The following is a 25,770-nucleotide window of genomic DNA, read 5'->3' on the forward strand; positions in this document are numbered from 1 at the left end:
GCTGTCAACCACTACAGAGCGTGATCCTGCCTTTGCCTACCCGCCTGGTTCATGTCTACTGCAGCCGTATCGTCGCTATTGTTGTTGTAAAGGTCCGCATATTCTCCATCGAGTTCTTCAGTGCAAGGGATGTCGTCTGGCTCAGGCAGCTGCTGCCAAACACCGAGGCTGTGAAGCGCGACACAAACTGCGATGATCTTCGACGTGAAGAATGGGCCATAGTACAGTGTTCTGTACCTCTGCAAGCACCGAAAGTGGGCCTTGAGGACTCCAGTGCACAGTTATACGACGCACCGCAGTGAAGAGTGGGTGCGGTGGAATCAGGCAGCAGAGGATTCTGCAGGATGTGCTCCAGGGATGGGGTTAAGCAGCCAAGGTTGAAGCGAGTATGCACTATCACCTGTGGAGGACAGTGTTCCAATTAGCATAATATGAATGTATACATTAATATGTACTACTCCTTTCTCATTTCTTTTAACTTATTCGAAGACATCGTGTCACTGATATGCACTGCTTTCCTTTTTTTACAGCTAGACATATTCACAGAATTGCTTGTCTGGTTAGGTTACATAATTACGGCTTTTGAAATGCTCCAACGAAAAAATGGCTTTATCAACTCAATTCCTTCGTTAGGAGGAATGACAACGAAGCTACTGAACTGCAGCCCTTAACTTCTTTCATAGAAAAGAAGAGCGAGTGACAGAAGGCGCATCTTCTTTGGTGGTAAGGGTGTTGTTCTTTCTTTCGGGACTGATGTGCGGCTGCAGACGGTCAGCGCATTCAAGGCTTGGTTTCCCTTAAATTTTTTTTGTGCTTAGGCCGTCAATGAGACGTGACAGCAGGTTTCTTTTGCAACCGTTTGAGTTGTTTTTTAGTGCTTTTTATGAACCATGGCTGAAATACCTTTGAGTTGTCAGTTGATTTATTTTATTGCTATATAGCACATGGCTGTGCTTGCTTATTTGTATTTTTTATACAAGTTGTCCTTTCTACACATAATTGTATTTATGAATGTACAACATCTATGGCAGTTGTATTTGATGTATTCTTTTTTTTAACATAGCCTCAGATTGTAGCATTTTCTGTATCATCGCATGCTTACTATTTATTATTTCACCACTTTATAATAAAGGATCATACAATCTCTTCATGAAAGTTTATTTCATGCTTGACCTTTCTATTGCACTAGTAGTCTTTCCCATGACCATAGAAAGACAAGTTGCAATTATACACTGAGAACAAGTCGAATTATTGTGTGCCGCCTCGGGTCTCAGTATGACTTGTTTTCTCAAATGTGTGCATGAGAGAATTTTCATTCAAGGGAACACGAGTGCCACTAAAGTAGATAGTGTTCGACCAAGGTAGCTGCCAGTAATAACAGACAGGGCAGAAATTTAGACAAAGAGACTTGAGTAGTTAAGAACCATGCAGCGTGTAATAAAATTACCATGAATAATGTTTTTGCTACACTAAGACACCACACAAGCATTCTCACGCTTGCATACCAAGCAGCTATTCACCAACCTGGCCACGGCGTCCACTGCCCAGTCCTGGCTCACGGTGGATGTCTTCCACATAAAGGCTTCGTGCACGGGCCCCGAGTGCGAGGGCGGTCATCGGCAGGGTTGGTCACATACCTGCAGTGTTGTTTGCATTGGAAGGAAGTCGGCAACAGCAATACAACCAGCTACATGCAGAACAACTGTAACTGTGTGGTCCAACGCACTTATTTCTCTCGAGTTGCTTTCGGAGCGCAGCTTCGACAGCTGTATCTTTCATTTCATATGTGGCAGTTACTGCATGTCTGCATATCACTGTTTATGAAATTACAGCGCAATGAGCACGTTTGATTTCCTTTCATGCATTATTTTTCTTAAAAGCTACCACGATCAAATATGAAGCTCGATGAACTTTTTATGGTGTCACGTCACCCCTGCCAAAACTAAATAGTGACGGAAATTCCGTTTACCGCGACTACTGCGTTCTTTTCTATCACTGCAGTTGGAGCCACGGCAAATGTCGTTAAAATACTGGAGAGTGGCGAAAAGCTGTCTTTCACGTTCCTCATTTGCATTCTACTAACAGCATGCGCGAGATTGAATAAGATGAAATTTGTTCTCACCACCATGACGCTGAGGGCGTAAAAGTTCTTGCGGCAAAAGTAAGCAGCCTTGTTGCCATCGTCCTTTTCATACGGCCCACTTATGCACACGAACGTGTAGTCGACCACCTCAACGCAGCCTTCAAATCTTGCATCTATGTGGACAAAGCCTCCCTTTTGGCAGGGAGGGCGATCCACTCATTACCGAGGCGCTCGACGATCGCTTCCATGACAGCATGAATCGTGAGACCCACACTGGACTAGCTCGTCGCCACGTCCTCGTTGTTCGAGATCGCGTCGTGGTAACTGCCGGTGGCGAACAAGCAAAGGGCGCAAAGCACTTGTAGCTCAACAAAAACAACAACAACGGTCGGGGCTGTTCTCGTGTCCGTACGCCGCCTCTCCAGGTCCTGGCGAAGCTCCCCGCACAGCCATCGCACAGTGTCCTTCGTCAGCCGGCACCACAGTTGAAATAATTGATCGGTCATCACAAAAGCATCGCGGTACTCGCGATGCTTCCTGCAGCTTCAGCCACTACACAACAAAGGGCAGCGCCATTTTTCTTCGCTTATCTAGCGTTCTCTTGCGGCGAGAACCGCAAATTCGAACAAGCGAAATTAAACAATAACCTTTTATTTTAACAAGCAAGCTTCATGTACAACACTTTATAATATTACTAACCGAAAACATGCTTGCAAAGTAACTCACGGAATGGCATCTACACATACGTATGTGAGGCTGCACATCGAACAAGCAACTCAATTTACAACAATATGGCGGCAAATTTTGGGCACTTCATCGTTCTCACATTTTAAGCTGCAAATTTGGCAGGATGCAACGTCACGCAACGTCAATTTGACGCTACAATAAGTGAGATCCTGTGACGCAATGGGCGCCATCAGTGCAATGTCCAATCGTGTTGCAGACATGGCGGCTCTTCGTCAAGCGAGCAGTAGTTTCGATAAACCGCAAGTTGACCGTAGGCACAGCTCAGTACCATATTTCGGTTTCGTTGTTGCACCCAAACCTTTATTTCTACATGACAGAGTACGGCGAAGCGTTGCTTCGGAAAAAAATTACTATTTTTTGGCACGTTACGTCATCGCGGATTCCTGTGTCGTAACGCCATTGCAGCGCCACAATGCGAACGACTTCGCGTGACCAATCAAATCATCAACATGGCGGAATTTGACAACATGGCGGAATTTGACAATGTCCAGAATAGCACCCCGAGAGGAGAGTTCGCGCATGGTGTGCAGAAAGGAATGTTTGCCTGAGAAAACGGTGCCACTAGATATATGGAAGAAAGAAGAGAACGAAGTTTTCGCACGAGCGGAATCTCGCGCATGGTGTGCAGAAAGGAATGTTTGCCCGACATATGGACGTGCGATAGAGCGCTCGCTCCAGTGTGGCGCGTGCTCTAGTATAAATCATGCGAGGTACCCACTACGCCATAAATCATGCAAGGTACCCACTTCGCCATAAATCATCGTCATTTATGCAAGGTACCCACTACGCCATAAATCATGCAAGGTACCCTTAGATGCGAAGCAGCTCATGAACGAGGCCTGTCTCCCCGGCGTCGCGTCGGCGTAGCCTGTGCCCCAGCAGATCCGGAGCGGCGGGCTCGCGAAGCCGAAGCGAAACGGGCGCGTTGACATCGCATTCTCAAATTACGGAGCACAAGGCCGTTATACTCAAGGGAAAACGTTCCTCTGAGCTTAAAGTCATATATGACGAGTAACAACATCAGGGGAACCGTTCCCCTGAGCTTCAAGTCACATATGACGAGTAACAACGTGAGGAGAACCTCGAATGGAAGGACCATGAACAGTGATGAAGATAATAAAACATTTACAGAAATCTAAGTCGGACTCATGGCTGCTTCGCATACTACTCAGGGTTCCCTTTACGGGGAAATGACGGGATTTTTTTTCTTCTGCTTTATTTTTCTTTGAGCCTTTTTTATATATATACATACATATACATATCCGGGACATGTCGGCGACGGCAAAAATTCGCCGAAAGTGTCCATATAATTGCTATCGCAATAAAATGGAAATAGACATCGTTGACACAGGAATTGAGTGCAGGAAGCCCACGAATACACGTGGCGCCATGCGTGTTGGGCCACTGGATGAAAGACGAAGGCGCGAAGTAGCTTCGCCGTATAGAGGTACATGCAGGGCCACTGGACTTGCCGCTATCTTTTAATACACCGCACTAAACAAATATTTTATGCGCGCAAACAAGGGGGTGCTACGGTTTACAAACCACCGCCATATGTTCCCCATTACCGGATGCACCACTCCCTATTTTATTCTGATAGGTTCCTCTGACTATACATCAGAATGCCGAGGAAATACTTACATGGAAATTTTCTTGAGGACAGCAGCGAGGGCAACTTTTTCCGCGGAAAAGTTTGCGAACCACGCTTGTATGCCCAATAGCACGTATCGGCGGTGGCCCCTTTGGCCGGTCATTGAGTTTGCTGCAACCTGGAGTGACTTGAAGCGCTGAAGAAGGACCGGAAAATGTTAATGCTTAAGAAATTCGCGGCTGCTTATCAATTAAAATAACAGGTACTGAACGAAAAATTCGGGATTTAATCGTTCTACCTTGATCGTATTACAGATATACGTTTATAAATCGTTAACTCCATGGCCTATTTGTATGGTTCAGATTTGCCGACTTTTCCCGCATGTATTGTAAAATGGGATTTCCTCTATGACAAATCTTCGCCCCCATAAGACGATTAAATAAAACTATACATTAAAGAACTTGAACATTCATTCTAATTGACCAAGTGCTTGCGCACTGAAATTGTTCATAGGTTTCAAATAATAATTAACTTATTTGTTCATACCACAGTGTTGTTGAGCCATATCAGGGATCAGGGACGTAGCTAGCATTCTTTTACAAGGTTTGGGGGAGGGGGGGGGGTTAGTTCAGTTACCTTTTATGTATCTTCGTGCATGCGCTTCTTTGTGTGGGTGTATATGTGCAGATGCAAAATTCAAAAAATTTCATTTTGTCCATCCCTGCCCTTGGCTACGCCAATGGCAGCGATGGACGAAAAGTAAACACTTGCACAGCATTAAATCTGAACACAAATCACGAAGTGTGAAAAAAGAATAAAAATGCAAGACAATAAAAAGCATTTTGGTTGATACATAATTATAGGAAAGCTTAACTGCGCTACAACTTCCAGGAAATTTGACATTAACCAAATAACCAAATAGTAGTACTAGGTTTATAGCATGGCGATATCCGGTTAAAGAGCTGCGGGCAATGGTTAGGAAACTGTTAATGAGGAGGTAGTATGATGAGTATCTCATTACGTGATGTTTGAGGTAGATATATGGGCAGCAGCGAAGGCAACTTACGCCCAGAATGTTGAGGTTGAAGCGTGCGAGCGTGTTCAACGTGCCGTATGTGCCGCTGACAAACGTGAGCCCGTGGTGTCTCACGTTATTTTTCCAAAGCTTAATAAATTGTGTCACACCGGTGGAAGTCTTCAGTTGTTCCGACGACTCGTCGCCTTGCCTGAACAGTGGCGTTGGCAAAAAAAAAACAAAACAAACAAAAACAATACGTCATTGTTTCGTCTTTCTGACAGCAGTATCTCGACGTTCGTCACTATAAGAGGCCATAAAGCAGGGGGATAAGTTTATCCGCATTTCACGTTTTTCACCTCAAAAAGAAGAAATCTAGGTAAGCAGTTTTAGAATGAAAAGCCCAAGGTTTATTAGTATGCGAAATTGATCTATCCGGCAGTATCGATTTAGTGCTGCTCACCAAATAATTTCTTACGCTTCATTTAGAATATGGAGATAAAGTAGGACGGCCACAGAAGTCAATGACAAGTTTCGCGGGTCACGTACGCACGTTATGTTTTAGAATTTGTTTTTGGCTTTGCATTGATATTGTAGCTATAGCGTGACAACGTGCAGCATCTTTCAACTAAAGCACACATGAAACTGGAGAATAAGAGTGGTGTACAAGCACTCGGAGCACTGTCTGTGGAAAGTACCGGGTTCGAATCTCGGTGTCACCAAGTACCCGGGGGTTTTTCTAGTGGCTAGAGGTGTCGCTGACCTGGTGGTCGGCTACCTATTGGGATTATTATCTCGAAAGAGGACAATATTTAGTGTTAATGCTCAATTGTAAGTCAATTTGTTTAATCGTTTCGCAGTTACGTTACTGTTGCAGTGTTCATACTCATGTATCGCTTTCTTCTACATTTCTTTTTGTGATGCTCCCTTTACTCAATGCTCCCCGTGGAGCCTGTAAGGTACTTGTAAATAAATAAATAAATAATACATAGTGTTTTTAGTGGCACAAAGACCGAGTGACACTTTTGTTTCTATTTTAAGCACTTCCGGTCGAGCACTTACTTCCGGTTTTAAGAATACTCATAAAAAAGTAATCCAAACAATAAAACTGGTACCAAATCGATAGCTCTGGTTCAAGTTAAGAGTTATATTAGATGCACATGATATCGGAGCGAAAGCTTACCTGTTCAACAATTTGTTATCACTTCGAGGTTCAATGTTACCTTGAGCTAGTGTCCTGCTAGGGTTCGTTAATTTCACTAATTGGGAACTGTGTTTTGTCGCACTATCTATATATATATCTCCGAGAAAGTGCGCTGACAGCGAAGGCTGATGTAAAAGCGTGGCTTAGTAAACCCGAACTCTGAGAAATCAAAAACAAAGACCAGAATTTTTCCGGGTGCGGATGCGATTGCAGTGACGTATAAGATGGTAGTTTGCTACAATACACACTCACGTGCTGTGCACGGTGATGCCGTACTTGCGCGTCTTCGATGCCGAGGCAGTGAGCACGAGCTGCCGTATGCAGGTGGAATTGGGCCACTCCAGAAAGGTGTACCTCTCGTCCAGCTGGTAGTAGACGAGGTCGCAGAACTCGTCCGGCATCGGCGCCGTCTCGTTCGCCATGTTCTCGGTGCACTGATACATGCACAGCAGAGGCTCCGGTCCTACGCCTGCAATGCCGTTGTCTGCGCAAACAGTGAGTCCCGATTGGACCGAGATGACCTGTTCGAGAATTTTGGCCCACCGTGGTAGACTCTGAATCATGTCCCGGGTAAAATGCTACCTATAGCCAGGAAACCAGAAAAAAACGTATATTTTCCTGGCTATATCTAGCGCTTTATACAGGACATATTTAACAAGGTAGCTTTGCCACGAAATTGTCTCTATACTATAAGCTCAAGGTCGCGGGTTCGGTTTCCAGCCATGGAGGCTGCATTTCGATGGGGGACAAAGTGCAAGATACCGGAACAATTACCAGTTATATAGAAGTAACTCAGCTTTGTTGTAATGCCTCTATGTGGCCTATATTTCGCAAGTGCTACGAATGATGTAACTATATCTGCTACTTAACGAGGATGGCTTGGTAAGCTAGTTGGCATTGTATCTCAGAAGGGTTACAGCGCACACAGACGGGGACGAAGTGAAAAAGAAAACGCTGTGTCTTGTTAATTCTTCACTTTGTCCTCGTCTGTGTGCGCTGGGACCTTTCTAATATATCTGCTGCGTTAGTTTTCCCTTGGGTTTGACCCCAAGCGCAAAGTGGCGATTTCTCATCTGTGCAAGATGTCCCTCAGGTATATACAGGGTGTTTTTTTTTGGACAATGCAACATTTTTTATAAAAACATTGTGACAGTCAGGCCCCTGTCGTCTTCGCAAACGAACTCTACGCCGAGGCGGAAATACTTTGCCGCACCTGAAGTTACATTCAAATGAGCAATTAACAAAAGGTTCGTTCATTAACTTTTTAATTATTAACTTTAAGGCCGTTGTTTATATGGAAGAGTTGTAGGGCGCGACATTTTATGGCATGTCCATTTTTTTTAAATTACAAAAAGCGCACGTAATTTGAGATAATCGCCGAAATTGAAGACCCGATCAAGGTGAAACCGAAACTGAGCGCTGTTACGTCAGACAGGAAGCTCACGTGAGAATTTTTGAAAAAAGGCGTGTCGCCGCAGAATATGGTCAGAAAACACGGTAAGCCGTCTGAATACCCAATTGGACCGCTTATCTTTGCGTTTGGTGTCTAGTGCTTGTCCGTTTCTTTGGTAAGCTCAAAATAAGTGCAAAGAACTCGCTCGCTTGTCTGCGAGAAGCAGCGCCACAGTGGCTGCCGCCTAGGTTTAAGCTGTACAGTGAAAGAACAAGTGGAAATTGCGGTTTACCTGGGTACAGCGCGAAAGAAACGGATACGCCCTACACACCAAACGCAAAGATAAGCGGAGTGTCGACACAACAACTATAACGTCGTTTGGAAATGTCCTGGGTAACAGCTCCATTGGCTACAACTCTACATCTCACGAGTGACGCTTCGAATGGCTTCAAATCAACACCGATTACGGACGTCTCTCGTCGGAAAGTCACAGGCTGCCTTCTGTGTATAGCACGAGGAAATTATACTATAGCACAGCGTAAATAGTCGAGTTGTTTCACCTAAGAAACTGCCGGGCGATCAGGTCTCGTGCAAAATTACGGCCTTAATAAGCAAAAAAATGTGACGGAATGTCTCATGTTGTATGTCTGGTTTCTGCGGCTAAAGTCGTACAACCTCTTACGCATGAAAGCAAAATAACAAGCAGAAAAATAAATGAACCCTAATTGCTGAGAGCCACTTTCACAAAGTTGTCGTTACCGGATAAAGCGTCTTTTTGTGCAGGACATTAGGTGCATTGTGCTCGCACCCTACGAGGCAATTAGTAAAGCAACATTGATTTTACTTACCGGCTGCGCGTTGGCCTTTCAAGTTAAGGATACCTTTAAGCTGGACAACATTACCTGAAAGAAAGAAAATAAAGGCACGAAATAACAACATAATCGTAACGTATTAACGACTTCTTTAGTACGCATAAAATGCACAGGCAAAGCACAGTGACGTTCGTGGATGTGGCTGCCGAAACCATGGTCGCATAAGAAGTAGCGTGCCATTCTCTCATTGCAATGTTTAATACCTTTTTACAAACCAAAATACAATTAGTACACACACACACACACACACACACACACACACACACACACACACACACACACACACACACACACACACACACACACACACACACACACACACACACACACACTATATATATATATATATATATATATATATATATATATATATATATATATATATATATTCAGGAGTTTAATAATTTCCACCCGTCTATTAAGTTTTCCCACCATTTTTCGCGCACTTCTGTAAATTTTCTCGACGTAACAGTCACTATTTCCGAAGGGCAACTTGCCACAAAGCTGTTTCGTAAGCCCACTGACCGGCATCAATTTCTGCATTTTCAGAGCGGCCACCCCCGACATTGCAAACAGGAATTCCTTATAGCCAGGCTCACCGTTTCAAACGATTATGCTCTGACCGTACAGATTTCATTGAAAATTGTAACAGGCTCAAAAGTTCCCTAGTTAAAAGAAAATACCCGGAAAAAATAATTGACGATGCCATAGCCCGAGCCGACCTGCTTAACCGCGCTGACATTCTTAAAGGCAGTGAAGGGAACGACAGTTCTGGCCAAACGAATCTTGTTCTAACATTTTCATCATCAGCTCCGAAGGTTTCTGCTATATTAAAACGGCACCACAACATCCTAACACAAAGTGATCATCTTAAAAAAATCTTTCCTGAGCCACCTCGTGTTGTTTACCGACGGTCAAAGAACCTTCGCGACATGTTAACGTCATCGAAAATTGGTGCCCCTAAAGATAGTGGCTGCGCCCCTTGCCACAAACCACGGTGCAAAGTGTGTTTGCACATGCAAACCACACACAATGCCGCAAGCACGTCTTCCGACTTTAGTATAAAGATTCGTGGCAAGTTTGACTGCGACACCTACAATGTCGTGTACATGTTGGAATGTAGTGCCTGTTCAAAACAATATATTGGTCAGACGGAAACTCCATTCAGAATACGCTTCAATAACCACAAATCGCATGTAAATACTTTCCCTCATCTACCGTTATCACGACATGTTCGCATGCCAGGTCACTCTTTCGACCAAATGAAAGCAACCATTCTTGAATCTGGTTTTCGCTCAAATCATGACCGCGAGCTCCGGGAATCATACCTGATATTCAAGTTTAACACTCTAACGGATGGAATCAATGAGGATGCAGGCACACTGACATGTCTTCCTTCCGCGTGATTTATCTTGTTCAACAGCAACAAGTGTGCTTCTTTTGCACAACCCAGTATGATGACAGCGGCAATTGTCTTCCAAAAGTGCGTTCTACTGAGAATGTAGAACGTGAAAAAGCAAGAAGTTTTGTAATCCTGCTCAATGTCACCGCTGTATTTCCGTCATTATTACTTTCACTGTTTCAGGTATTTCACTGTTACTATTCTTTCCTTTTTTTTTTTTTTTTTTTTTTTTTTTTTTTTTTTTGTCAGTTTTGTCATCTTGAACGCGTATCTTTCACGAACCGACTGTCAGTACTGTCTTTGTATGAAAACGCTTATGGCTATTCCTATCCATGCCGCTATGTACTTACACATGTATCCCGTTAAGCCACCTCACTTGGCAATGACTGACACATGGTGATATCACACGGTGCTGTATTTTGATCAGTGAAAAATTTCTTTGTACTGATATAAGATTGCCTGTTTATTACACTAGAACACGTGTTTGGGGGCCCCCAATCTTTGGCATATATAAGTGCGCGATTTTTTATGCTCTGTATTCCTAGACGAAGGCCGGTCCCACGGCCGAAACGTCGAAATAAACTGTGCTCCGTACGTCGTGTCTCAAATACCTTCCTATATATATATATATATATATATATATATATATATATATATATATATATATATATATATATATATATATATTCCTAAGTAGAGGGTAAAGGGTCAATGAGCCAGTTCTGTTTTGGTAATTAGTGATGGCACGTTGCAGACGTTGTCTTGAACAGTACAATAAATACTGGATAGCGGCCAGAACAGAGAACGACATGTTGTATGCACTTGCCCTTTGGGAAAAAGAATCATAAGAGGAAGGTTAATGGCGAGTACTGTAGACGTGTCATGGTACTACAAGGGTACGTACCCTTTCCTACGTACAGCGGCACCGCAATGATCGCGTTCATTAGGCCGAGCACTACGAGTGCTACGATCATTTTGGTAATGATACCGTCCCTGAACAACCTGCGAAGTAAAAAGAAATAAGTACATCTCCCATTGGCGTTCATATGCCCACTACTACTACTACTACTACTACTACTACTACTACTACTTAGTACAACAGCAACAACAACGACTATTACTACTACTTAAATCAACAACAACTACTACTACTACTACTACTACTACTACTACTACTACTACTACTACTACTACTACTACTACTACTACTACTACTACTACTACCGTAATAGTTTGTACTGCTACAAACTTGGAGGACGCTTCCGCTTCGCTGTCAAGAGTAGAACGCGATAGCGTAATCGGGGCCCGTGCGTATCGCCTTCTCAATTGCTAGCCTAGTTTCGATTCTCAGTGCATGCCTAAACCGTGCCGTAAGGAAACGAACGACTGTGTGCGTAACATTGGCCGCTTTAAACTATCGTAGCATGCCTACTGCAAGTACAGTTGTTAAGTGCCCACTACGCCATAATTATTCTTTTTTCGAATCAGGACACCTCGTGTCCATAAGGCAACATGCGAACCTACGCAGCTGCTCACATTGTTGATGCTTTTGCAGATGATGATGATTAAATATGTCGGAGCGCTTTGTACTTTTGACGCCTGGCGCGTTTCTACGCTTTTGTCACGCAATATTACATGCGTTAAGGAGGCTCCTTTCACTACATGACATTCACATAGTGTTTTTTTCTTTTCTGTAGCATTTACAAGGAATAGCGTGGCTCTGTGGCAGAGCACCTGCACCTGCTTGCCACGCGGACGGCCTGGGTTCGATTCTCACTCGAACAGAAGTTTTTTTATTATTTATTTTATCTGCATCTTTCTCGATTTTGCGGTCACGGACAATACGACGACTTTCCGCTCACAACCAACGACGCCAACACCAACGCCGACACTGACACCGGAATTTCTGTGAAACGAGCTCTTTAACGCTATCGCGTCAACAACAACAACAACAACAACAACAACAACAACAACAACAACAACAACAACAACAACAACAACAACAACAACAACAACAACCGGGTAACGGCCTGGAAACATCGGCGACCAACATTTGTTCGCTGTGCTGTGCGTTTTGTGGGTGATTTATCCAAGGGGTATAGAGAAGTGGAGACATATGTGAGACGCTGTTGGTTGCTGCGTCACGAGATAATAAATTCGCTCGCTGTGTGTATTTCCGAGCCTTTTGTGAATGGGCTTTAATATAAAAGTTAAAAAAATGTGAACCAAAAGACAATTGTTAAAGTTAGATCAGGAAGACGTACTGTACGAAACGAGATGAGTTTGTTTTGCTTACCAACAGCCTGAAAAAAGAGAAGGAAAGCTATAAGTGAGAATCAACAAATACGTTTAATTTTTCAGGAAGTCACACACGAGCACTCCGAACACTGCGATACCGCTTATTAACAACTCAATGGACAGAAATATCTTTTTAACTAGCGTTCTATATTTCTCAAGCGTGTGTGGTGGTTACGTAAAATTAATTATGCCTCATTAGAAAATTTGACGCTGCTGTGCAGTCCTTTATCGACGTTTTCAAAGTCGCCCCTAGTCTGCGAAATCCTGCTGCCAGTTTTACTCTGCTTTTATGGGAATAACTAAACTCTCAACCGGAAAATATCTATACGCTATTTACTCTAATCGTGGCTTTGTTTTACAATCGGAATAAAAGTTCTGGAAACGTTTTGTAAAAAATGAGTTCCAGTTGGTAGCAGAAAAGTTAAAAGAAGTGCCAAAAAATCCTCATATTTTCTGCACACGAGGTAGGAAGACCTCAAAGGAGACCTTTTCGTAGGAAGACCTCAAAGTTTTTTTGTAAGAGTATAACATCGCATGATATGTGAACAACAGTGCAAAAGAGACAAGGACCAAAAATTTACGCATAACACGGGCACTAATGATATAACACATAATGTTGGCGTGGGAAAGCGAATGGAACGTCGCCCCTTATTCTGCGTCCTTTAGGGCTCGCGAGACAAAAGTTTACGCAAGAAATCCTACCCACGATGCCAGAGGTGCAATGCGTGTCGATCTCGCTAGCCCAACCTTTGTATTTTTTCTTGGACTCCCTGTAAGAGTTACGTGCGGCAAGTAACCGTACCAGGCCTGATGTTGCGGGCGTCGGGAATGACTCTGCGCCGCGCCGGCCAGTCGCTGTTGGTGGTGGCAGTAGTTGTGGCCGTGGCATCATAGCTCGGTTCCGAGTAACGCAGGGCAGCCTTGGGCCGACCCCGCACCACCAGGGCAGGGTAGCTGCAAGGCACTGCCCCTTCACCGACCTGTTCCTGCACCAGCCAGGTGACGGGTAGAGGTCATCCCCGCCCATACCTATTACATCGATGTAATATCGTTGTGCAAAGAAACGCGGACAGTGCGGCATGTACGCGCTCCGCTGTTTGCATTTATTTTCAAGCGGTCGCAGCCTGGCTGGTAATAAAAGAACGATGGGGGCATCCATGATACTATGAAGGACAATTCTAGTACTTTGTTATTGCCATAAATGTGAGAGCGCGGTGAAGACAAATGCGAACACCGGAGCACTAACCCACCTCGCTGTTCGCGTTTCTTTCCATCGCCCCTGTACGCTTAGGCATATACGATAGTATGCATAATGCGTTATGTGCGTACAATCACACCTTTGTTATGAATAACGTTAGGTAGAAACAATCGCAGTCGCTCACTGTAAGAGCAACAAAAGCTGCCGGGCGCAGAATTTCTCGCTATATAACTAGCGGTGCATCGGTCTCTTGAATTGTTCAGCCACTTAAAGGCCAACTCCGGCGATTTTGCGAGGTCGATGGATCTCAATGAAATTCGCTGGGTACGTTCCTTTGCACGTTTCCATCATTTATGCCAAATTACAGGCTTGAGACATGCGCAGATTGTTTGCAAATGAATTTCAAAGATTGTCTGCAAACGCCCTCCGGGCTTCCCTAAATTATTGGCAACATTGCGTCTGTGACGTCAGTATTGGGAAGGCGGCGGAAGTGACGCAGCCGCTAACTTCGGCGCTTCGGCCGCTACAGCGAGCGTCTGCTGTGCACAAGGCGACAGACAGCGTTGGTTTTGCCGGCGCTTCGCTGGTCGTCCCGGCTGTCAGTTTTCATACTCGGCGCCGGCGTGACCGGTATGCCTTGCGCGACTTCCGGTTCGTTCGTAACAACATCTACGTCATACGTAGACAGCACACTCGGTTGGGTTTCGGTTTCGGTGTTGCGCTTTTTTGATTATTTAAAATTATTCTCCAATTTGCCGAGTATTTTTGCTATCGGGCCCATAACAGGAGCGTGTCAGGAACATAAAAGCACCATTACTTTGACATGGCCAAAAAATCGCCGGAGTTGGCCTTTAAGGAATCACTGGTAGCGTATTTTCCGCAGACTTGGCAGACATCCGATAAGGAAGCACGTTTTTGTCGCGGTGGATATTACGACTGGCTAGCCTCAGAAGTTACTTTCTAACGAAGCATTTTATATCTAAATTTGGAGCACATGCGTGCCGAATCCTTAACAATGTTTCTGAACGTTATTTTCTATTCTGAGCAATTTCCGCAAGTAGTGTCCTGGAAAGCAATTTAACAATGGGAAATACACGATGGACAACGCAACTTGGGGATATACAATCAATCAATGATAACAACAGAAATTCCATTCTCTTACTGAAATGTTCCACAAGGTCGCTCATACCAAGGATGATGATACCGGTGCTAATTCATGTAATGCCAATTATTCCGACGCTAGCTCAGGCCCGCTGCACCACGATACTGGCGTTACGCGCAAACATTACTGCAAAACTTCAGGCTGGTTTTCTTAATACGCTACTTGATAACAAAGATGACTGGTTAACGGGAATATACGTAGCTGCTACAAGGCACCTCTAAATGTTGTTTTAGTGGAAAGCGATGCCGCTTGAATTCACCAGAGCCTCAGTGCAAAATCAGGAACCTTAATTTCCCGACCATCGGCTACGATGAAATGTATACCTTTGTCGCATGGAGGCAGAATGGAACTTATACCCCGTTTCAAACGTCAGGTGCAACGCTATGGAATCTATATGCAAGAAGTTCTGTGAGCAATATGTGTAAGTTCGCGCGTATCGCTCTTGACTTGCAAACTCTCGTGCGAGCCAAGCACGAACCTGCTCTCGAGGCGTCTCGACGGGCTGCAAGTGAAACACCAAAATACGAACGTGGCCTCCGCGATTGGCTCCGGCTGTGCGCTGCCTGAGCTAATCGCGGAGGTTACGATGCGGAAGCAAAGAGACGCTAAGCGATCTAGAGCAACCTATTGAAGACCGTACAAATGATAGGGTTTGGTTACTTCTAAGACACAAATCATCTTGACTTATTACTCAGCCTGAAAACGAAAAAAAAAAGATCACATCACGGGTGGTAAAATAAATGAACTATTTCTTGGTGCGAACGCATCTACTGCAAGAAGTCTTGCTAGCCTCCATAGCGTTGCACCTCATGTATGGAAACGGAGTTTAGTGCAGGCAGGTGCAAAGAAAAAAAAATGACGTTCCATGCCAATGTGTACTTTTGTTTCACATAAGCTGATGTGCACGCGCAATAATTAGTTGAGTTTGTCCTTGGCGTGAAGCCAGCACTTGCCTCGTGGGAGGTAGTCTTCGCAAGCTCTCTTTGAAAACTTAAAAAAGAGATAAAAACCTGGCAGCTACCATCTTAGAATGACAATACAATTTAATGCGATGGCAAGGCCACGAACAGCATTGCCGCCGCCGAAACGTGTCGTCTGTGAGGCTTGTTACTACAGCCGGTATCATCGGTCGCGCTTTCCTCTGGACAGATGCATGATCTAGATACGCTGCAGTAGTGTTTATAGATCACGCAGATCTATGAGGTGCATCTAGATATCTAGGTGCCGCAGTGGTGTATCTAGAAGTCCGCGCGTGGTGCGTATCTCACCGCATATTCACGCAAGGGTGTCTGAAATATATCACGCAAGTTTGATTCCGACTTGCATCATATACATTCTGAGGTATTCTTTTTGTAATGAACAAGTGGCGCATACCCAGTGACTCAAGCTCGAAATGCTTGATAGAGAAAAATAGATACTGAAACCTGGGAGAAGTTCTTAAAGATTATCAATGGCATCAGGAGGATCATCCTATTGAGCATTTATGTTTTAGTGCGATTGACTGTAAGTTCATTGGGGATTTCTTTGTCTGACCAAAAGCAGTGGCTGAGTGGCTTTGAGCTGCCGTGCTCGTGGTCGCGGTTTCGATTACGTACAGCGACGGCCGCATTCCGATAGTAACTGAATGTAGAAACGCTCGGATACCGCGCATTGAGCGTATCTTCAACAACCCCATGGTTGAACAAGTTTAACCTGAAGTTTTCGTCTAAAATGTTACTCAGTCCACCTCAGTATTATTGGTTGCGCTGCTCAGCTGGTGACCCGGAGGTCGCGAGTTCGATCCCGGCCACGGCGGCCACATTTCGATGGAAGCGAAATGGTAGAGGCCCGTGTACTTAGATTTAGGTGCATGTTAAAGAGCACCAGATGGTCGAAATTGGCGGAGCCCTCAACTACGACGTGACTCAAAATCATATCGTGGTTTCGGCACTTAAAATGCCACATATCATTATTAAGGTTTTGCTCACAACGTTACGGTTAATTCTTGGACGTTTAATTCTATAGGCATCGTTAACCCTTTCAGGCACAGCGACTCCAATTGGAATCGTAAATTTGTAGAGCAGTCAGCGATCACCTGGTAAAAAAAAGGGTTGTTTTTCCGCTAGAACTCATATTTATCATCTGCTCTCATATGCTGCCAACCTGGTACACACAAGAAGGTCAGGTCACGTGTGAACGAAGAAATTACGGCCGCGGTCGCGCTGTTCCTGAAATCCGCAGAGGCAGCTTTTTCTTTCATCTTGCGGAGGTGGGACATTTTTGTTCTGTATCGAAAATTTGAATTTTGTTTATAGGGTGCTATGCTATCCCATTGAAATAGCATGGTCAATAATTATTCTTGATTGAAAAAGTGTGAGCAGAGATTTTTTCATTTTTTTGGACTACCATGATCATGCGCATTCAAAGCAAAAACCAGGTGCTTACAATGAACAGAAATAATTCGGGCCTGAAAGAGTTCAACGTATGCTTACTAAGACCTTATACGGACCTTTCAAGTATTCCTGATAAGACTAAGTTCGACGTTGTACGCACCCCGTACAACATGCCCGCGCCGTTCGTCATGTCACCCGGCCTGGGCAACATGAGGACGGCTTCAGCCTCGGCGGACGTCGAGAGGCTGGCCTCGCTTCCTACGCTGCCAACGTCGCCGACGGCCAAATACGTGACGGGCGACTGCTGCGGCGACGGCATCAGGTACGTCTGGTGGACGGGCAGCTGGCCGAAGAACGGTGTCGGGTAGACTTGTACTTGAAGCGGCGGCGGCACCGCGCCGTGCCCCTCCAGTGGCGTCGGCGTCGGCGTCGGCGTCACGTTCGCGCCAGTGCTCGACGGCTTTTGCGCCTTGCGCGATGCGCGCGTTCTTCTGGAGGGCGTGGAGTGCAGCAGCGCGGCCACATCTTTCTGACCCCGACGATGTCTGGACGAATGAGTGGTCGCAGCGGCCTGGTCATCCTTGCGAGAGGCGGTCTTCTTTTTTGATTTCATTGTCCCGTAACCTGAGCCACGAGCATGTCGATTACCGGTAAACAAATCGACTTAAGGAGTTGTAAGGCAAGCTGTCAAGCTGTAATTAGGTAGCTTTTTCCCCCGGTCAGTTTTTTTCATTGTAATGGCTTTTTATTCTTGGCGAAAATAAAAGTTATTCGTGTGATTGATTGATTGATTGATTGATTGGATTGATTGATTGATTGATTGATTGATACATGAATGTGAGTGCTGCCCCTTTTCGCTATTAGCTAGCGGATTAAGAATCAAAGCAGAGATTTTAGAACTGCGAAAGTGCCCAGTGCAAAACTTACGACTAAAATTCACCTATTTTTCCCGTTAGAAATCGCAACTTCCACACCATCATCAAGATCATAAGGCACAACTACAACACGGAATTAATAAAGAAGAGCTCCCAAAACTGAGTAGAACGAGAAAGATACTAGTGATCCGAGCGGCTGCAGTTTTTAAGATTCCACTGCCGCATGGATCAATGTTCGAACCTTCAAAGCACACTGATCGAGCATCCATAAATATTTTAAACTTGGAACGATAAAAATTGCGTATTATTTGGCGCTCCAAAGGCATACAGATGTGATGCAGCGTTACACTTACGTAGTTCCCTGAGGGGTGTTTCATAGTATGCACGCACATCGCAACGGAGAAACCGATTCCTCACAGAGTACGCTTGCGATTACGAATGTTCAGTGAAGAAGAACGTGTGACATGTTATTAGGCGAGAGTCACGTCACTCGGGTAGCACACTTGCCTCGAAAGAGCTGTAGGAGTTTAGTCTTTGATGTAACGAAGGCTTAAAGGTTTGATCCGCTCGAAACGGCGCAGTGGAATGTGCTAGCGAGATAGAAGTTTGCGTACATTGCGTGCGTTTATTTCGTTTAACAATATGTCGGATACAGGAAGCAATAAGCGATCTAATCTCACCTCTAATCAACGATATGTTGGAGTATCAGCGGAGAGGGCTTGTCGTGATGAGCAGCCAGGGAACGAAATCCTTCTTCTTCGACCCCTGCTCGTGCTCTCTAACGTAATGACGATGATGTCGCGGCTGATGACACACAAATGGCAATAAATATTGTGTGAGCTCATCATACTATACCGACGATGCCACCCGCATAGTGGGCGAAACGTCTGGTTTGTTATTTTTATTGTTGCGTCAAGCCAGTGATAAAAACGTTGAATACGAATTCCCCTGGCTTTTGGAACGTTTTTTTTTTCACGTGTTCACGTGAACATCCGGTGTGAGACACAACCTAATGAATCCAACACACAATTAAGCCAAGAAAAGCATAAGTGAAACTATTTGTTGTTTTTTAACGGTAGTGTAGTTTTTATGACATAAATTGAAATGAATTAAAGAGGACGAAAAAGCACCCTTTCTGTCAGCGGGGACCGGGCTAACTCGAAATTCTGAGTTCGGGCCCCGCGGACGTGAAGGGCGTCTTAACGCAATAGCGTTAGATAACTCGTTTCGCAGAAATCACAGTGTCGGCGTCGGTGTCATTGTCTGTGAGCGAAAAATCATCGTTGTCAGTGAGCGAGAGTGCGAAGTAGATGCAAATAAGTAAACAATAAAAACATTCCGTTCAAGCGGAAGTCGAACCCACGACTTCTGCATGGCAAGCAGGTCTTCTACTACAGAGCCATGCCAGTGTTGAAACTGTTACGAAAAAAAAGCTGTACGAATGTCACGTATTGGGAGGAGTCTTGACGCATGTAATATTCCGTGGCAGAAGCGTGGAATCGCATCAGGCGTCAAAACATGCGAATTGCGAAACTTGTGGTTGGCTGAAAGGCCCACCAATTGCAAGGTGCACGGGCATAATTAATTACCATTATCAGCAACAGCATCAACCAAGTGTGCAGCGGCGCGGATGCACGTGTTGTCCATACGGACGCGTGGTTGATGCTTCACCAATTCGCAAAAGGAAGAATTGTGGCGTAGTGGGCACTTCGCAACTGTATACTTGCAGCAGGCACTCTGGGATAGTTTGAAACGACGACGCTCACGCGCACTGATGTTCCTTTCCTTGCGGTACGGACGGTTGAGGTGTCTATCAGTAAGCGAAGCCCGACAAGCGATTGAGAAGGCAGTGCGAATGGGACCCGATTACACTATCGCGTCCTGCACTTAAAGGCGAAGCTCAGGCGTCCTCCAAGTTTTTTAAATTTAACGTTTTAATTTATTTCGCTTTATGTAAAAATGATTCAACTAATCTTAAAAACAGCCCATAATGTCCTCTATGCTTTCCTTGACTTGATTTCTGTTGGATTCACTTAGTCGTTTACAGCAAGTAATATTCGCACGTTTGGCAACTTTTGTGCACATGTCAACATGGGAACATGTCAACAACTCATCTTTTCTTGTGCGAAGCCCCATCGTCAATGTCCCCATCTCAGTTGATTTCACCTACGTATAAATGCCATTTTCTTCACATGGCCAACAAACCCTATTTAGTTATTCGATATCACAGGCAACGTTTCTTGCTGTATCCTTACCCATTCACCTATTATATTCCACCGTTGCACCGCACAACGCACTGTCGAAGTTTGCAAGCTCCCAGCTATTCTTTTTTAACCTTAAAAATACTACCGAAATTTTTTTAGTAATCTCTTACTGTCGCTCAGAATAGTAAGCAACGGGAAGCGTCACTCAACAAAGTTGAAACAAAATCAGACCGGACGCGGTTCATTAAACAAGTTAAGTGCTGGACGAAGTGTTTGAAATTTGCGCTTCGCTGAGAATTCCAGAAGTTATACCTATTGTGTTCTTTAGTTTCGCTGAAAACAGATTCAGGATTCCAGACATCTTGCTTGTAATATACTTGCGATGTGTTCAAACGATGTTGGTGTGCAGTCTCACGCCGCTTTGCAGCCGAACCCCAGTTTGTTCTTCCTTCATTGTCACACGAACACGTAGCTGCTACTTGTCTTGTGGCTATATACCTGTATGGATGTGGAAGCCGGAGCATTACTCTCGGCTAAAACTCACTTGGTTCCTTGTGCCTTCGCCCAAGGCGACTCGAAGGCGAAAGCCAGGCTTCTTTTTCTTCTCAGTCGATGCATTGATCCTCCCCCTCCGAAGGCTTCTGCACCTAACGTGGTTTTGCACAGCCTCCAGGATCAGAGGCATCGCAAGCTTTCTGCACTTAACCTGGTTGGGCACTGCCTCGGTGATCGGCCGACCTTTGACCAGGCGACAATGTCACATGATGACGTCGTCATGTGATACCACGTTATGTGACGTAGTTGACTTGAAGACGGTGTCACAAATTTTTGTAATCTGTGACGTCATGATGACGCCATATGGTGACGTCATCACGTGATGATTTTTTAAAAATCACTCGTGTTGATGCCGCCAACGGCGACGGTCCATATCCGCGTTTGATGAGGCATCTAAGGCTTTCGCCTGAGTAATTCTTTCAGGAATGCAGCCAGGCATCCTCGCTAACAAGCTGAATTTGTCGCTTAGGTGACGGCAAGCTTCCACTCGGTTTCCGGCGCTCGGCACAAGCATACTTTGAAACCGAAACCGACTGAGGCTAATCCTGAAATACGGAAGAAGCGCGTCGAATGACGCCCTTAGAAAGTGCAATATCTCAAGGCAATCTCACACACACAGCAGTATGTTACACAATCATTTATTTCTTGCACTCGACAAGAGGCGTCTTAAGAATACACCCGGGTACAATAAACTTAGGACATGTTTAATATGATGACGTGAGCTTGTACAACGACGCTTCGACCAAGTAGCTTTAACCGCAGGTTTGAAGACATTCCTCTCTAGAGGAGAATCGGTTTTCGTTTCCTTGGCAACCACCGTAGATGAAATTTCGGCAGGTTCCGGAGGAGCTGTCGTAGTAGTACGACGGGAAGTAGGCGTAGCACAGACCCCTGCTAGGGGGAAGGTAGCAGAGACTGGGCTTGCCTTGCGCACTGGCGTCTGTAAAAACAAAAGGTAGACGAAAATAAAAAGAGACCTTTGGCTAACCCGGTATATTGTTGAGGTTTGGTAGCGTGACGGAAAGGTGGGAATATTGAACAGTGTTGCCACGTGCACTTATTTCTTTAGTTTTGTCTCACCAGCAAAAATTCTTACGACCCCTCGGCACAGGCCGTGCCGCAATGTTTGCGAAATTTCTCGATTATTTTAGACTATCCCGATAATAATGCGCGCACGACGCGAGCAGTCGAGTTCATTCTAGAGCTTACGCGAGCACCAGCGATAACGCTGGAATTTTCGATCAATTGTGAGTAAAAGACGACGCGTTCCGCAGACGATCAGATTACCGACGGCCGACGATCGATCGACGCTATCAGTGTATAGCGTGCGTTCTTTGTATTTAGTTGAAAACCCTTGTACCAGCTCTAGACGTATCTTGCATTGCCGCCAATAGTTAGTTAAAGTGTCTATATTCATGTGAACAAACGACTGGCAAGGTGGCAGGCTAGTAAGAGCCTAGTATTCTTAAGGACCCCTAGTCACCAATAAACCAATATTTGCGTACCGTGATGTCTCTTCATACAAACCGCTTATACGTTTGCTCTCACACAACAAGAAATAACTGCAGAACGACGCGTTGTTGATACGTTTTGTCGCATGATTACTAGGGACCAGATTTTAGGCAATTGCATATTCTGTTCGCTCCGCCACGGTGGTCTAGTGGTTATGGCGCTCGACTGCTGACCCGAAGGCCGCGGGATCGAATCCCGGCCGCGGCGGCTGCATTTTCGATGAAGGCAAAAATGTTTGAGGCCCGTGTACTTAGATTTCGGTGCACATTAAAGAACCTCAGGTGGTCGAAGTTTCCGGAGCCCTCCACTACGGCGTCTATCATAATCGTATCGTGGTTCTTGGACGTTGGACCCCAGATATTATTATTATGCATATTTTGTTCCTTGCGCTCCTATCACCACACTTTGATGTACTAGCATGAATTAGAGTTAAAGAAGGCCTTTTATAGTGTTTTTATGGTGCCTATAAATGCCTATTTTGGCGTTTGTACTTAAATGCCTGTAAATGTTTATAAATGCCTATTTTCAAAATCGGCGCCTATATGAGCACTGTTTAGCCTCAAGTTTCACTTTCGGGTGCAGTTTGGGGCCGTTATTCATGTTACCGGGCAGCATTGTTCGGAACTCTGTGGGGTTCAACTCAGTCCTCCACTTCAGCCAACTCCCGGAAAACAACCGCTAGCAGCAAAGTGGGACGCGCCGGCCAGCGTACGACGCCGCACTGACATAGCGCGAGCGGTTGGCGAATGCGAAACCGCGGAAAGCCGTCAGGGGAAATGACAGGGCAGAGCAAAAGAAGACCGAAAAATGCGATGTGCACGTGCCTTTTTTTTTGTTTGTAAGTTACTTTTTAAGATGTTCACCACCAAGGGAGAAATTGGCTCTACGCGATTCGACCCGGCCAACAGGTGGCATCCCTCACTTCTGTTTTTTTTTTTTAGCGGTCTGGCTATCTGTTACTATTGTGCGCTTCTCAGCCACGCCGGAAAGACACTCAGGAGTGTGTTGATCCGGCAGTAGACGACACTTGACTCACCAACTACAGAATAAACGGAGGGACCGTGTTCTGCGAACCGTGCGGGAAAAATGCCGATTGCAAGGCTATATTCAATTGTTGGCGCCTTTGTGCCATCAAAAGACATTTTTTTTTGTTTTCCTGTCTTAGATACAGGTCGCGCACATCTTCCTTAGTAGTAATTTGCATTTATGCAAAAATTTATTGTGCTTATATTTGTGATGTTAGAGGCCTAAAATGTTGTTTTGCCTGCCTATTTTTGGCGCCTATGGAACGCTATTTTTAATGCCTAGAAATCCGTCCTCGAATGATTACCTATCAAAGCCTAAACATTAATGGCATGCAAGCGCTTCCCTTCCGGTTAAAACCGCTTGAAAATAGATCGAACACTGCGTCGTTCATTTGCATTTTGCTTATAATCAGATTAGATACTCATCAATACTCGAATGAAATGTATTATATTTACCGAGCAGGATATACGTTATGAGGAGAGAGCCAAAGATGTCAACCCTGGCGTTTTACGAGTGGCTAGTTTAACGATGAACGCTCACATATGACTCGCCGTACGCTTGCGCAGCATTCAAAAAGGGCGTGTCTTACTTGGTGTATTAAATTACTACTGGGCAGAAACGTTTCATCTAGGTACCAAAAAGCTAGGATTAAAAGGTACCAAAAAAGAAAAAAAAGGTTTTGGGTGGGTTGCTGTACTAATGAAGAGGAAAAAAAAAAAGTCAACATATAAACAAAGCGATTGTTCACACAGAGAGAGCACAACAGCTCCGCAGGATATAGAAACAACTGAAACTAGGTTACTAGCGATGAATGTTTGGCGAGTTGCCGTAAGGCCATAGGCCTCAAAATAGTGGACACCTTTCATATCAGGAGGAAGGGAGATGGATGTATTAGCTAGCCCTCTATCAGCCTGTCTGACACGGACTTCTCGTATCAGCGCTCCACGTGTTACAGTTGACTACGCGGCCTTTATCGAAATACGTAACTGTTCTTGTTTTTCTTACGTTGTTTTATGACAGGGATGTGTTGTCCTTGCTGGACGCTATTTAAGGTTTCTACCTATTTTCAATAGATCGGTTGTGAGTCGGCGCTCGTCTGTCTCTCCTTTCCTTGTGTCCTGACCTGCTGCGCAGTTTCTTATGGGATGAAACTAGGTTAAGTGTAAAATAAACAAGACAATGCAGGATGCAAACGTATCCGACAAATAACTGAGACCCTTTGCGCACAAAGAGTGATTTAGAAGCGCAACTTACCCTGGAGGGAGATGGCCAGTACAAGCAAGACCGCCAAGGCAGACATTCGAGGCATCGCTGACACGTGAGATGCCGCTCGGTCGTCCCTGAAGAGATTCGCTCGAGAGTGGGCGGCACCGTTTAAATATACTTCTCGACCTCCATCCTGCCGAGCAATGTCACCCGGGGTTCCGGTTTCCTCGAGACGTCCGGGCACGCGTTCTCAAGGGCGCGAAGGAGACGCGTGCCGTATTCTGTCGGCCATGTTTGTTCGGAGTTACGTACGAGGCAAGAAATTTCTCCGTAAAGGAAAGGTATTGTGTTGGCGGGCTTTTCGAGTATCCGAACTGTGCCCGTTTACGTATAGCTACGTAATTGCGCCGTTACTTAGGAGGGGCTACGTGTCGCAATCATGTTCGAATCGAAATATGAGTGTTAAGTATGCTTTAAATGAAGAATATATAACGATTGGGTTATACTTTGGCACAGAAACTTTCCGGCTACAAACGAACAAGAAAATTGCGTACACCATTCATTTACCTGCCTTCCGGCCATTATTGCCGATCGATCGACTCACCGATCAACCGGGTATGTAACACGTACAACACCGAATATGGTTTAAAACTGCGCTTGGCTCATTGATACGCAGAACAACTAGTGCCTTAGAGCTCCGTATTATAGTCCCTTTGTTAATAATAACATACTATGCATGTGCACAATTGTGCGCTCCAGAAGCCGAACTCACAAAAGCTTCTCTCTCGTAAATGCTTTTTGCCATTGGCTAGCCGGCTTCTCTAACGCTATGCCCAGCGTCAGGACTGCATGGGTGAAATATTCTCTTATGAACGTCTTCAGCGCAAGATGCGTTTGCGAATACGGACCGAGGACAACAACAGGCTTTCTCGACAGCCGCGGTAGGTCTTGACTCGAAAATGAATTTCAAACCGTTAACGTCCAGTGACCTAAACCTTATTTAAGGAATTTTTTACAAAAATAGCCATCAACAAACACTGCATGAAACGAGGAAA

At 44.9% G+C, this 25,770-nt stretch overlaps 2 protein-coding genes across 2 annotated transcripts in view; both read right to left on the reverse strand.

The window, feature by feature from the left end:
• Window positions 1-17,950, reverse strand: part of LOC125758607 (uncharacterized) — a 28,194-nt gene extending 10,244 nt beyond the window's left edge. The window contains exons 1-6 of the mRNA XM_049415962.1: window positions 17,498-17,950; window positions 13,408-13,591; window positions 8,882-8,935; window positions 6,893-7,124; window positions 5,488-5,647; window positions 4,472-4,617 (exon numbers count right to left, since the gene is read on the reverse strand). Coding sequence (XP_049271919.1) covers window positions 4,472-4,617; window positions 5,488-5,647; window positions 6,893-7,124; window positions 8,882-8,935; window positions 13,408-13,591; window positions 17,498-17,950 — 1,229 coding nt within the window. The remainder of the gene's footprint in view (window positions 1-4,471; window positions 4,618-5,487; window positions 5,648-6,892; window positions 7,125-8,881; window positions 8,936-13,407; window positions 13,592-17,497) is intronic.
• A 3,646-nt stretch (window positions 17,951-21,596) lies between these two features.
• Window positions 21,597-24,920, reverse strand: LOC119393734 (isoinhibitor K). The gene is made up of 2 exons (XM_037660853.1): window positions 24,764-24,920; window positions 21,597-21,911 (listed from the first exon to the last, which is right to left on the reverse strand). Exons 1-2 carry the CDS (start codon window positions 24,816-24,818, stop codon window positions 21,724-21,726), a joined length of 243 nt encoding a protein of 80 aa, XP_037516781.1. The 5' UTR covers window positions 24,819-24,920; the 3' UTR covers window positions 21,597-21,723.
• Window positions 24,921-25,770: the final 850 nt, after the last annotated feature.

This window comes from Rhipicephalus sanguineus, chromosome 5 (genome assembly GCF_013339695.2).
Source record: "Rhipicephalus sanguineus isolate Rsan-2018 chromosome 5, BIME_Rsan_1.4, whole genome shotgun sequence".
NCBI classification, from domain to species: Eukaryota; Metazoa; Arthropoda; class Arachnida; order Ixodida; family Ixodidae; genus Rhipicephalus; species Rhipicephalus sanguineus.